Raw genomic sequence first — 13316 nt, 5'->3', positions numbered from 1 at the left:
AGCCGTAGGATAAATATGCGATGCTTGCCCTTATCGCCGGCCGAAGTGGCCGTGCGGTTAAAGGCGCTGCAGTCTGGAACCGCAAGGCCGCTACGGTCGCAGGTTCGAATCCTGTCTCGGGCATGGATATTTGTGATGTCCTTAGGTTAGTTAGGTTTAACTAGTTCTAAGTTCTAGGGGACTGATGACCTCAGCAGTTGAGTCCCATAGTGCTCACAGCTGTTTGAACCATTTGTCCTTATCGGTATGGTACTCTATATTTATTAAATAACTTTTTACTGCCCATTTGAAAAAAAAAAACGGCGGTAAATGAGTATTGTTGCGTTACCGGATATAATGCAAATTCAAGAGAAGTGTCCCAATTTACTTTAAGCTGCAATGGGCACCTGTGACGAATTGAAACCTTGCGCTCGACCGAGACATGAAGTTGGTTGCCTGCCTTGTTAGAAAGTGCTCTTCAAGTGGAGCACCCTTAGAGGGCAGATATACGGCTTTAGGTTGTCACTTTATTTACCGTAGAATTCTTTGATTTGGTTACAGAATACACTGAAGTGTTTTTTAATATACTGGGAGATTATTGGTGGGGAGGGGGATATTTCAATAACTTTTTGACAATTACTTTCTATCTGAAAAATGGATATTATCAAATGAATTTAGCTGAGTGTCACCTAAACTGTTACGTGAGGTATTTTAATACGAAGTACATATAATAACTTTCGAAATAAACAAGTGAAGTGCTTCGGTACTTACCGATTGTCGGATCCCCAGTACGTAGACTTAGAGGTATCTGCAATAGAAGAAAAGCATAAGTTAGAATCTCACTTTTGTCTGTTCGATATGTAGAAACTAAAACTGTAACTTGTATAATCATTCTCTGACTCCTTGCAAGGGGGAGATCATATCTCACTCAACCTCTTTAAAGAAATACGAATAACTGAATGACTCCTATAGCTAACTTTTTGTATTCGACAACAGAATGCGATGTTTTTTATCCCACGAGAATATTTAAAAAATCATTCAAAGCTGTCCCTTTTATGATGTAGATGCTTGATCCTTCATCCTTTGAAGTAGTCCTACAGCAAGATTCTGTCCTGGCGTACGATGATACTACAGACTGGATTTATGTGTCTATATACCAGTACTCAGTCGTACAAACTACTGTGCAGTTCGAAGATTGAAGCTTAACTCCAAATATCGGTATTTTATTTTTTATTGATCGCAATGTTACTTTTTCCAATGGTTTCTTTTTTGTGACATGTAGTGACAGTGCCATCTGGTGTGTCAGAATGTACCTTGTGGGTGATTATTGTAGGTTTTTTTGAAATGATGGAGTTATGCTCTAGGCGGGGGACTCAGTGGTCTGGATTTGTCCAAAGCAACGTACTTCTTATAGCCACTCCAACAGATATATGAACATGTATGGTCCGAGATCTATCTTCTATACTTCTATGAATCAGCTACATCAAATTTCCCTTCTATTCCCTAGTTAGATAAAAGCCATGACTAGTGGAACCCCATCTATCCATGGTCCCGAATGGTACTAGAGCAACTTGCGTGAATTCAGCTGTTATCAGCGACATTTCTAATCGCACATTAACCACCCCACTGTTTCATTAAGGTGGGGAAGATTATGATGCCGAAATAGTTCGACAAAGAGTGCATTGGTGCCACGAGTCAAGGAAGCTGTCCTGCCCAGGTCACCACCTATGTTGTATGAAACTTGTCCCTACCCAAACTGTTCTCCACTCCACCACTGGAACTACATGGTTCTCTTTTAAAATTTTTGCATAAAGATCCTATGTCCTCTATCATTTGACTTTGTGCTGCATTTGGTTGCAATATGCTGGTGACTGAACGATGCCCTTAAATTCTACTATATGAAGACCTACACGTGGCCCACGGCTACTACGTAGCAGCAGCACTTTCATCTTCGTAGCACTTGACACAATCCTAAACTTCCTAATTTCCGTCGAAATGTGCTACGCATTTCCTATTCCTAGTCCCTACCAGAGGATCTTCTCCACTTAGTACTTCCCCTTGAAACCTGTTCTTAGGGTTCATGTACAGCTATTCTGCCTGCGTGCAGACAAACACAGAAATTTACACACCTTCTGTCTACTCTACTGTCTTGTCAAGGAACACTGTGCCCCTCTTATCTCTCCTCAACATTAACGCTCTTGTCTTAAAAAAAAAAACATGGAAAAAACACCTGCTCCTATCAGAGCAAAATCCTTTCTGCCCCTCTCCATCACTCAGCCATTCTCCCGAAGTCTTCTCAGAGACAGGAACCCTACTCTGGAATAAACTCAAAGATTATATTAGAGAACTGAATAATACCTCCAGCTTCAGAAGACAGTTGATGACATGTTCCATAAAATTTCGGGTGTGCAGCCGCATAAATTCAGCTTCTTCTTCTAATTTTTCGGCTGAATACCGTCCAGCCATCTCCAGAGTGAGCCGAGGTGACTAACGCTCCAACACTTGCTCCGTCCTTTTAAACTCGAGGACCGAACGACTGCGTATGTGGCCAAAGATACACAAGGCGCTAGAGACGCTATTAGGCGGCATGGAAATTAAATCTATGGCTACGCAGTCGATCCACACGGTGATATCGACGTGTCACGGAAAGCTGCACCATCGCGACGTCTTTGTGATTTAATTACAGAAATTACGCCTCTTTGCCGCCTATCAACGTCTCTGGCGCCTTGTGTATCTTTGGCCGCATACGCAGTGGTTCGGTCCTCGGGTTTAAAGGACGCAGCAAGTGTTGGAACGTTAGTCACCTCGGCTCACTCTGGAGATGGCTGGACGGTATTCAGCCGAAAAATTAGAAGAAGAAGCTGAATTTATGCGGCTGCACGCCCGAAATATTATGGAACAGTCTTTGCGCCACGAAAACATGAAGATGCACAGTTGATGGCGTATCTACTAAAGCAAAAATAAGGATAACCATTATATCTGTAGCATTCACTACCCTTTTACATCCTCTTTTCAACCTAATCTTCCTCATTTCACAGTATTCTTAGCCGATGCAGTCTCCATAAATTTCCTTTTCCCCAGGACTCGTCATATCAGAAAACATATATCTTGCACACCTTCAATTTCTTTTTATAACTGCCAATATCATTATTGTTATTATTATCATTATTGTTATTATTATCCGTGGCAGCAACTGAAGTAGTACAAGTGGCTCTGAGCACTACGGGACTTAACATCTATGGTCATCAGTCCCATAGAACTTAGAACTACTTAAACCTAACTAACCTAAGGACAGCACACAACACCCAGTCATCACGAGGCAGAGAAAATCCCTGACTCCGCCGGGAATCAAACCCGGGAACCCGGGCGTGGGAAGCGAGAACGCTACCGCACGACCACGAGCTGCGGACGAAAGTAGTACAAATACTACCAGTATTAACTTAAGTAGTTCATAGTCAGTATAATTTACTTACACTGCCACTTCAGACACTCAAATCATTTCAATACTAGATGTCATATTAAAACTGTTTTTAGTTAAGTATGACGTAAAGAAAGGTACTGTATGTCTGAAACCCCGGTCCGATGTCAGAGAGGGCCTGATGACCCTTACGAGATCAGATTGAATAACTAAATAAATTCAATGAAACTATCGGACTGCAATCTCGTTCTCCCTGCCAGTCACCAAACACCCTCCCACCCTCTGCCTCCCTTGATCCTGATGAGTTCCTTCCTTGCGTCCTCCTACTGTACCTGAAGGACACAGATCGCCTCTTCCTGCTCCTTTATCAAAATGTTCTTGCTGCATACTCAGCAGTTCCAGAAGAGGCCTTTGCAGTTTACCCGATGTTCTGCCCATTAGATTCTCTCCCCCTCTCCCCCCCCCCCCCCCAAGTGAAAATATTTTCTATAAGATTGGCTACAAATCCCCCTACTCACCGCCATATAACAGGTCGGTCCCACATTACTCGCTCATGGACAAAGTAATTTTAGTAAGAATAATGAAATTACTCTGATTTGTTAATGAATCGTCATTAACTGTATTATCCACAGTACGTGGAAGTAGCTGGATCAGCTGGTTATTGGTTCACGTGTAATAAGTTTTCTTTGATCGGCAGTTACCACGACTTCTTTTTCGCAGAATGGAAATGAAACACTTCTACCTAGTCATCCGGAATGGAATTACTGCATACTATTTTCTGCTATAAAGGAGTCAGGTAATGACGTCTGACTGAACTTCCAATACGATATCGATTTAACAATCAGCTAAATGGAGACTTTATGGCTGATGATACAGTAGATAGTGGTCGCACATTAAAAGTGTCTTTCTTTTTGTACTCAGAGGTGACTACTTCGAGAAAACTAACTCGTTATTTCATGTACGTACATCCATAACGGTTCCTACACGGAAGGCAGTTAACATTGCTTTTCATTCCTCTCCCTTGTGTGAGCTGCTTTGAGCGCGCTGTCCTTCCATAGCGTTGTCACTGTTGGCAGCCAGTACACCGGAAGCCTATACCCGTCCTCTCAATTCATGTTGGCGGGGGGCCTGGCTACTTCCATCGCCTCTCTAATCTTCCATATGAATGTAAATGGCTGTTTCGTCAGTGCGCAGGCTTCACGGAATATCATCTCTTTATCGCACTCACCCTGGTGTTCCGCAATCACTGACTAGTGCTTTGGGCCAGAGGGGTATATCTTTCATGCTCTGCAATCCGTCTGCTGATTGACCGCCCCTGTCTTGCCTACATACACCAATCCACATTCGCAACCGATTTCGTTGACTCCTGCGGTGTTTATCTTGTCTTCCGCATCTTTCGTTGAGCCTAGAATATCTTTTATTTTGATATTGCTTCGAAAGTTTGGACTGATGCCGGATCGGGGGAGAATTTTGGTTCAAATGGCTCTGAGCACTATGGGACTTAACATCTTAGGTCATCAGTCCCCTAGAACTTAGAACTACTTAAACCTAACTAACCTAAAGACATCACACACATCCATGCCCGAGGCAGGATTCGAACCTGCGTCCGTAGCAGTCCCGCCGTTCCGGACTGCAGCGCCTAGAACCGCAAGACCACCGCGGCCGGCGAGGGAGAATTTTACTCGCACGTTCCGGAATAATACAAATCGCTCTGAGCACTATGGGACTGAACTGCTGAGGTCATCAGTCCCCTAGAACGTAGAACTACTTAAACCTAGCCAACCTAAGGACATCACACACATCCATGCCCGAGGCAGGATTCGAACCTGCGACCGTGCGGTCGCGCGGCTCCAGACTGTAGCGCCTAGAACCGATGGGCCACTCCAGCCGGCCCGGAATAATACACTGTAGCGCCAAGGAAACTGGTATAGGCATGCGTACTCAAATACAGAGATATGTAAACAGGCTGAATACGGCGCGGCGCTCGGTAACGCCTACATAAGGCAACAAGTGTCTGGTGCAGTTGTTAGATCGGTTTCTACTCCTACAAAGACACGTTATCAAAATGTAAGTGAGTTTGAAAGTGGTGTTATAGTCGCAGCACCTGCGTTGAGACACTGCATCTCCGAGGTAGCGATGAGGCCGCGCGGGATTAGCTGAGCGGTTATCCGGCACAGGACCGAGCGAGGTGGAGCAGTGGATAGCACACTGGACTTGCATTCGGGAGGACGACGGTTCAATCCCGCGTCCGGCCATCCTGATTTAGGTTTTCCGTGATTTCCCTAAATCCCTCCAGGCAAATGCCGGGATGGTTCCTTTGAAAGGGCACGGCCGACTTCCTTCCCCATCCTTCCCTAATCCGATAAGACCGATGATCTCGCTGTTTGGTCTCTCCCCCCCTCCTCTCCCCCAAACAACCCAACCCAACTATCCGGCACGGTAGCTCAGCGTGTTCAGTCAGAGAGCTGCTTGGCCTCTGTAATAAAAAAAAAAACTGAGTGGAAGGATCAACAAACGAACTTAACTGGATGTCATGTGACGTCCGCAATGACCAAACACAACGATCAGCAAGAAAAGCACTGCAGTCATGGACTGTGCGGCTGGTCCCGGCGGAGGTTCGAGTCCTCCCTCGGGCATGGGTGTGTGTGTTTGTCCTTAGGATAATTTAGGTTAAGTAGTGTTTAAGCTTAGGGACTGATGACTTTAGCAGTTAAGTCCCATAAGATTTCACACACATTTGAAAATTTTTTGGTAGCGATGAAGTGGGGATTTTCTCGTACTACCATTTCACGAATGTACCGTGTATATCAGGAATCCAGCAAAACATCAAATCTCCGACATTAAATCTGCGGCCGAAAAAAGATCCTGCAAGAACGGGACCAACGACGACTGAAGAGAATCGCTCAGCGTGACAGAAGTGCAATACTTCCGCAAACTGCTGCAGATTTCAGTGCTGGGCTATCAACAAGTGTCAGCGTACGAACCATTCAACAAAACATCATCGATATAGACTTTCGGAGTCTAAGGCCCACTCTTGTACCCTTGATGACTGCACGACACAAAGCTTTAGGCCTCGCCTGGGTCCGCCAATACCGACAGAGGACTGTTCACGACTGGAAACATGTTGGCTCTTCAGAGAATAAAGACCAATAAAGAACGCTTAACACCCCTCCTCCTATCCTCAGGTACCCTATCAAATTACTTAAACAGCTTCCTCCGCTAGTACATAAAATCTAAAGTCTCTCATTCAGCAGACAGCTCAGCGCTAGCCCTGAGGAGAACCACTAGCTATAGCGGCCGAAACAACGTCGGACAATTTTATATATTCATAATGCGATTAACAGCCCAAGAGAATTTTATTGACGGTGGTTAAGCGAAGTATGAAAAGAATCTTCGTCACTGAGATCTCAGAAAAGATAGAGGTGTAAGGGCGCAATGTTAGAGTAATATGGATGATGCAGTGTCATCTTTCGGCCATGTTCACGAAAAACTGCTTTCTTTGCGTGACGAAATGTGGGCGTGCAATATAGTGTTGCAGCAGCACATTATTCAGTTTCCACGGGCCATCCTTCCCTGTTGAGACGGCAGGATGTCTGAGTTGTTAGCAGTAAATATCAGCAGCTCCGGCTGAAGAGCAATATTTTTTCCACTAGATGGAAACGTTTTTAGATGGCGTCACCAGCAGCAATCTTGGGTGCGTCGATATCACTCACAAGGTAACTCAAGAAGAGCAGAAAGGACTGCAAAACCGATTACCTGACGATTTATTTGGCTGTCGCTCACTTCCCATGCGTCACACTTGTGCTAATGCCTTTTACGTGCAAGTGTCTCACAATGGATGTGTGTTTGAACGTCATCAAGCCTCCAGAAGAACAGTATAGATCTTACGATAACACTAAAAGGACCACACCAGCTGCAAGTTTTAGCGTGAGACTTTTTCGCGTCTCTGTGACGTAGCAAACATTAAAAACATTGCCCCACCACGAAAAGTAACATTTCTCATTGGACAGACAGAATTTTTGTAGGCGGAGCTTAAGGTTAACATTGAGATCCTGATTGGTCAGTTGAAAACACAGGCAGATAGCTTTTTTTAAACCAACTTCGGTAAATTGTAGTAAGGAGAAGTTAGGAGAGTTGCCTCCGAGACGGCGAGATGCGTGGAGCTGTGCCATCCGCCGCCCCCTGACGCTGCCTAACCAACGACAAGGTAATGAACGCACGCGATGCAGCATAACAGCGCATAAAGCTTCACTCAGAACTGCAGAAGTCTCATCTGTTACATCCCCTTTTTACGTAATACTAGTGTCGATCGTCAATTAAATCTCCTGGTGTTCACATTTGCTACTTGAAGTAAAAATCTGAAACACGATGATTTTTCTGTTATACAATTATTGAGAAACCACATCAGCCACTGTAATTTACGACAAGTTAGATAAGTAATTAAAGATAATTGAGGGTCACTGTAGATCATTTTGATAGTTTTCTCTTTTATGAAACTTAACTTAAATCTAGATTATAGATGTGATATGGCATAGGTCATCCTTCGAACCATTGTAGAACTTGGAAACCCATTCAGGGAATATTCGTTCACATTTTTGTTGAACGCAGTTGGTTTTTATCATCCTGTATTAAAATATTTCCTTTTATCAATAGTGCGATTTATAAACAATGTTTTGTGAGTAGAATAAAATTTCCAATGGTAAACGTAACTGCTTTTTCGACATTATTTTACCAGCTAACTAAAAATAGGAAAGCCTTGAACCCCTTCCACTAAATTTAGTTAGTATTAAGAGTCTTTTACAGGGAGTGCAGTGGAGCTGACGCTGAAATCATGAAGTATTTGATTATATCATCGCTAGTCTCACTGAACTCTTCTGAACTCTACATGTCATGTGTGGTCTGGCGTCTCCTTACCAGCAACAGGTCCCAGGTTCAAACTAGTCAATTCCCTAAAAACACGCTCAGAGCGTCGTTGCGCGAAAGTGGTAGGGAGACACGACTTAGAACAGACACCACGCAGAATGTTAGAAGATCGAACTTCAGTGCAAATGGGAGGTTGAATATGCGCACAGATCGAAACCCTAAACCAGCGTAGCTGATCGCAATTGAACTAGATTTACCATTGGAATGAAGGAAGTTCCCCAAACCGCCTGTTTTTTTCATAATCCGGGTACATGTTACAACGCCTCGCACTTTAGCATACACTGTATTACCAAGGAAATCGTATGACAAACCGTGAAAATCATTATCTTGTAAACCTATCTGTTCTAACAACGAATCGTCAAATTCATAAACTTCCGGCCTGTCCTACCCAAAAGGGAACGAAAATTTCAACGTAGACTTCCGAATCTGAGCTTTCATAGCTGGATGGTTATATTGTACTCACAAGCTACAGCGATGGCCGGCCGACGATGTGCCCCACTCGCTGCGAGCTTCGCACACGGCGGCGGCTAGGCCAGCACTGTAGGGACAAGCTCTGGGGGGCGGGAGACTGACGAGAATGAGCTGAACAGAATGTAGGAGAGATGACCATTGTGATAGAAGGTGGACCATCAGCTGTCTTTTGAAATTTGAGTGGAATTTAATTTGTCTGATATTTTGAGAAAGATTGTTTCAGGGTCGAGCTCCTGATACAGAAAATGATTTAGAAGACATGGCAGTGTTCTGTGATGGTACAGAGATAACTTTGCTTTGTTCGAGTATTTCTGCTATGCTGTTTAGCTGGTACAGTAATAATTGAGAACAAATAAGAGACAGTGAAATGACTGAGAAGACGATAGAGCAAACATATAGTATGATAGTCTCTACGCTTATCGGCACATAGTCACAATAATTGTTCGTAGGTAGATGTGATATGGTTGAAAAAGCGTACGTCACAAACGTATCGTACATAAAGAATTCATCATCAGTTTCAGCCAGCATGAGATTTCGTACGAAAATCCTTGTAGAACGGCATCAACAGTCAAGTATGGGGAGTATTAGTATCTCTACTAGTGTCTTTTTGAGCTCGAAAGGAAATACTTTTTTATATTTCTGTAGTGAGTGTAGTGACGCTGACATCTTCTTACAGACTGAAGTTGCGTGTTCTGTCTAGTCTAAATGGCTTCTTCCAATATGAACTGATAGCTTTTTCTTGTCTACCTGCTCACTGGATGAATCTAATTGCTTGTTTTGTCGCACTACCGCCGGATGTGTCTCAGACATCTCGTTAAGTTCAGCTCCAGAGAAATGTTACTTCCATATTAATGAAAGGTAAGTGTATAGAAATCTAAGTTGCAGTTCTACAGCCGGCCGTTGTGGCCGAGCGCTTCTAGGCGTTTCAGTCCGGAACCACGCTGCTGCTACGGTCGAAAGTCCGAATCCTGCCTCTGGCATGGGTGTGTGTGATGTCCTTAGGTTAGTTACGTTTAAGTAGTTCTAAGTATAGGAGACTGATGACCTCAGATGCTAAGTCCCATAGTGCTCAGAGCCATTTGAACCATTTGTAATTCTGCAACATGACTTGCTGTCTCGATATAGAGATTAATACGTGTAATTTTTTAAATTATGACTATCCATGATCGAGACCCATGGGATCTCGCCTGAAACAAATAGGTGCGTTTACCGCGCAATTTAAATGACGCCAAACTCTACGGACAGTTTGTGTCTTACAGTTCAGATCGAACTCTCTTGGTCAGCCACGCTCTTACTGCATGCTTCACGTTCGCTGCTGGCTTCAGGGTGGGCCCTGCCCAACAAATTTGCCAGTGTTACCGCCTACCTGCTCCACTTGATTGTCCATCGCGTGGCGTCCGCATTCAGAACACGATCGCCAATTTGCGCAATTACGAAAGGCAGTTAGTCCGGTGCAAATAGGGCGCAATTATAGCCGTGATTACGGTAATGAAGCTCATTACGGGTCAACTTGTAGGTGGGAGCGCGCCTGTAATGGCCGCTCTGGCGCGAGCTGATCTGCCGATTGGCCGCTATTCATTAGCTAGCCTTCTTCGCTCCCCACAACAAGAGGCGATCCGGTCGCCACATCAACTGAATCCAACTGATTGCTTCAATCTGCTCGAATCGAAATGTAAATGCAAATGTAAATTTGATTCCAGTAACATCGGCCATACTTTTATGTGAGACTTAATCGGCCAACTGTGGCCACCTTTTTTTTTTTTTTTTTCGTTATGTTGTTCGAAACTACAAGCCCCTTGCCTGTTGTACAAGTATTTACATTCAGTGAATTTTGATGGTCTGAAGATTTGCATGCATTATAAACGGAGATATATAATATGAGGCTCTAATGCGTTAAAAGCGCAATTTTAAGTGCCTTTTCTGCAGCGTATTCATTTTGTATAACGAGTAGTACTCTCATAATAGGAGGGGATGAGATTTTTTTATGTTTTCGTTTGATTTACCTATTTTTATCGTAATTTATGGTCGACATCTCTTCTTCGTTCCTTTTGCTTACATTCTAAAAGCCGCGCGGGATTAACCGAGCGGTCTACGGCGCTGAAAAAAAATTGTTCAAATGGCTCTGAGCACTATGTGACTTAACTTCTGAGGTCATTAGTCGCCTAGAACTTAGAACTAATTAAACATAACTAACCTAAATACATCACACACATCCATGCCCGAGGCAGGATTCGAACCTGCGACCGTAGCAGTCGCTCGGCTCCAGACTGTATAAAGCGCTGCGGTCATGGACTGTGAGGCTGGTCCCGGCGGAGGTTCGAGTCCTCCCTCGGGCATGGGTGTGTGTGTTTGTCCTTAGGATAATTAGGTTAAGTAGTGTGTAAGCTGGTGCGACCTTTTCTTGAGTACGGCTCGAGTGTTTGGGATCCACACCAGGTCGGATTGAAGGAAGACATCGAAGCAGTTCAGAGGCGGGGTGATAGATTTATTACCGGTAGATTCGAATGGGTCTCACTTCGAACTGAGTCCTGATGACCTTAGCAGTTAAGTCCCGTAAGATTTCACACACATTTGAACATTTTTGAACATTCTAAAAGGAAGATAAATCTGTATGACATTGCCAGTAGGAAAGCTCTTCGTTTCATTCGGCTGCCAAATTACAAGGGGCATGCAATAAGTAATGTAAGCCATTTCTTTCCTGAAAGCAAGTTGGTGTTATTTAGGATCCCAATACATCATATTATTACTCACTCTTTTGACTGTAGAACCTTATTTTTAGACATAACGGCCTTACGTCAGCTTACTGGGAGGACCCGTATGCCCGCATGATACCCTTTGCTGGTCGACGTCGGACCCAACGTCTTGCTGCATCAGTAACCTCCCTATTATCGACGTACTTCTCCGTCAGAAGCTCGTGGTCTAGTGGGTGCCGTTGATGCCTCTGGATCACGTGTCCCCTGTTCGAGTTCCGACCGGGTTGGTGATTTTCCCCGCTCAGGGGCTGAGTGTTTGTGTTGTTATCGTCATTTCGTCATCATTCATGAAAGTGGCGAGATTGGACTTAGTAAATACTGGGAATTTGTACGGGTGCTGATAACCGCGCAGTTAATCGCCCCACAAACCAAACATCATCAAACATCACGTACTTCCCGCGTCCTGCTTTCTTCATTTCGCCAAACACATGGAAGAAATGTGGAAAAATGAAAGTTAATGAGGATGAGTGGGAAGAACAAACCTGTAATGTTCGGATACAGGATTTGTAGCGTTCTGCTTGGCACAGTGATGTCGTTTAAATATCTGGGCGTAACGTTGCAAAGCGATATGAAATGGAACGAGTATGTGACAACTGTGGTACGGAAGGCGAATGGTCGACTTTGGTTTATTGGGAGAATTTTAGGAAAGATTGGTTTCTGTGAAAAGGACACCGCATATAGGACGCTGCTGCGACCTATTCTTGAGTACGGCTCGAGTGTTTGGGATCCATACCAGGTCGGGTTGAAGGAAGACATCGAAGCAGTTCAGAGGCGGGGTCCTAGATTTATTACCAGTAGCCTCGAATGGGTCTCAATTCGAACTGAGCCCTGATGGCCAGCAAAGACGTGTTTGAAGGTGCTCTGTGCAGAGGTGGGATACCATGCTCACTCTTGTCCTCCACATGGCCGGACAGCCAGGAGTGATGGTCTGGACTGCCATTTCTTTTCATAACAGGCCCCGTCCGGTGGTCATCCGTGGCAGCGTTACAGCAGAGCTGACGTCAATGATATTCTAGTTTCTTTTTCCAAGGCAATCCATTCTGGGATTACATTTCAGCAAGATAATGCCCGCCTCCATACGGCGAGAGTTTCTACTGCTTGTCTTTGTACTTGTCAAACCTTTTCTTGGCCAGCAAAGCCGCCGTATTTCTCTCCAATTCTAGAAGCTTCAGTCTGGAACCGCGCGACTGCTACGGTCGCAGGTTCGAATCCTGCCTCGGGCATGGATGTGTGTGACGTCCTTAGGTTGGTTAGGTTTAAGTAGTTCTAAGTTGCAGGGGACTGATGAGCTCAGATGTTAAGTCCCATAGTGTTCAGAGCCATTTCTCTCCAATTGACATCTAACGCGCCAGCTAGACAGAATTTGCACGATGTCCCTCTTGAGGACGTCCAACAACTCTTTATCAATGAACACCAAGCCGAATAACTGCTTGCGTTAGGCCCAGAGGTGGGCCAACTCATCATTGACTTGTTCAATTTGTATAGATCTTTCTCTTGAATAAATCACCCAATTTTTCAGAATCTGTAATAATTTTCTTGTCTGTACATGTACACCACATCTATCGATTTCCGCCCCATTCGGAGAAGTCGTTTGTGGTGCGTCGATTTTTCTTTCTTTCTCTTACAATTTGTCTTTGGCCACAGAATTGTTATTACTTTATTTTAAGTGTGAAGTGGGCGTAGAAACAAAACTGTAGACAGTAAATACTGCCTGTTTTACGATATTAGGTAATAAGCTATGATGCAGTGTAAATAAATAGATGTTAACGATG

At 44.2% G+C, this 13316-nt stretch overlaps 1 protein-coding gene across 1 annotated transcript in view; it reads right to left on the bottom strand.

The window, feature by feature from the left end:
- Window positions 1–13316, bottom strand: part of LOC124795845 — a 923569-nt gene that overhangs the window by 523679 nt on the left and 386574 nt on the right. Inside the window, exon 2 of the mRNA XM_047259927.1 lies at window positions 751–787. Within this exon, the coding sequence (XP_047115883.1) occupies window positions 751–787 (37 nt within the window). The remainder of the gene's footprint in view (window positions 1–750; window positions 788–13316) is intronic.

This window comes from Schistocerca piceifrons, chromosome 4 (assembly GCF_021461385.2).
Source record: "Schistocerca piceifrons isolate TAMUIC-IGC-003096 chromosome 4, iqSchPice1.1, whole genome shotgun sequence".
NCBI classification, from domain to species: Eukaryota; Metazoa; Arthropoda; class Insecta; order Orthoptera; family Acrididae; genus Schistocerca; species Schistocerca piceifrons.
Note: the sequence above shows the minus strand (reverse complement) of the source record. Positions and strands in the feature narration are given on the sequence as shown.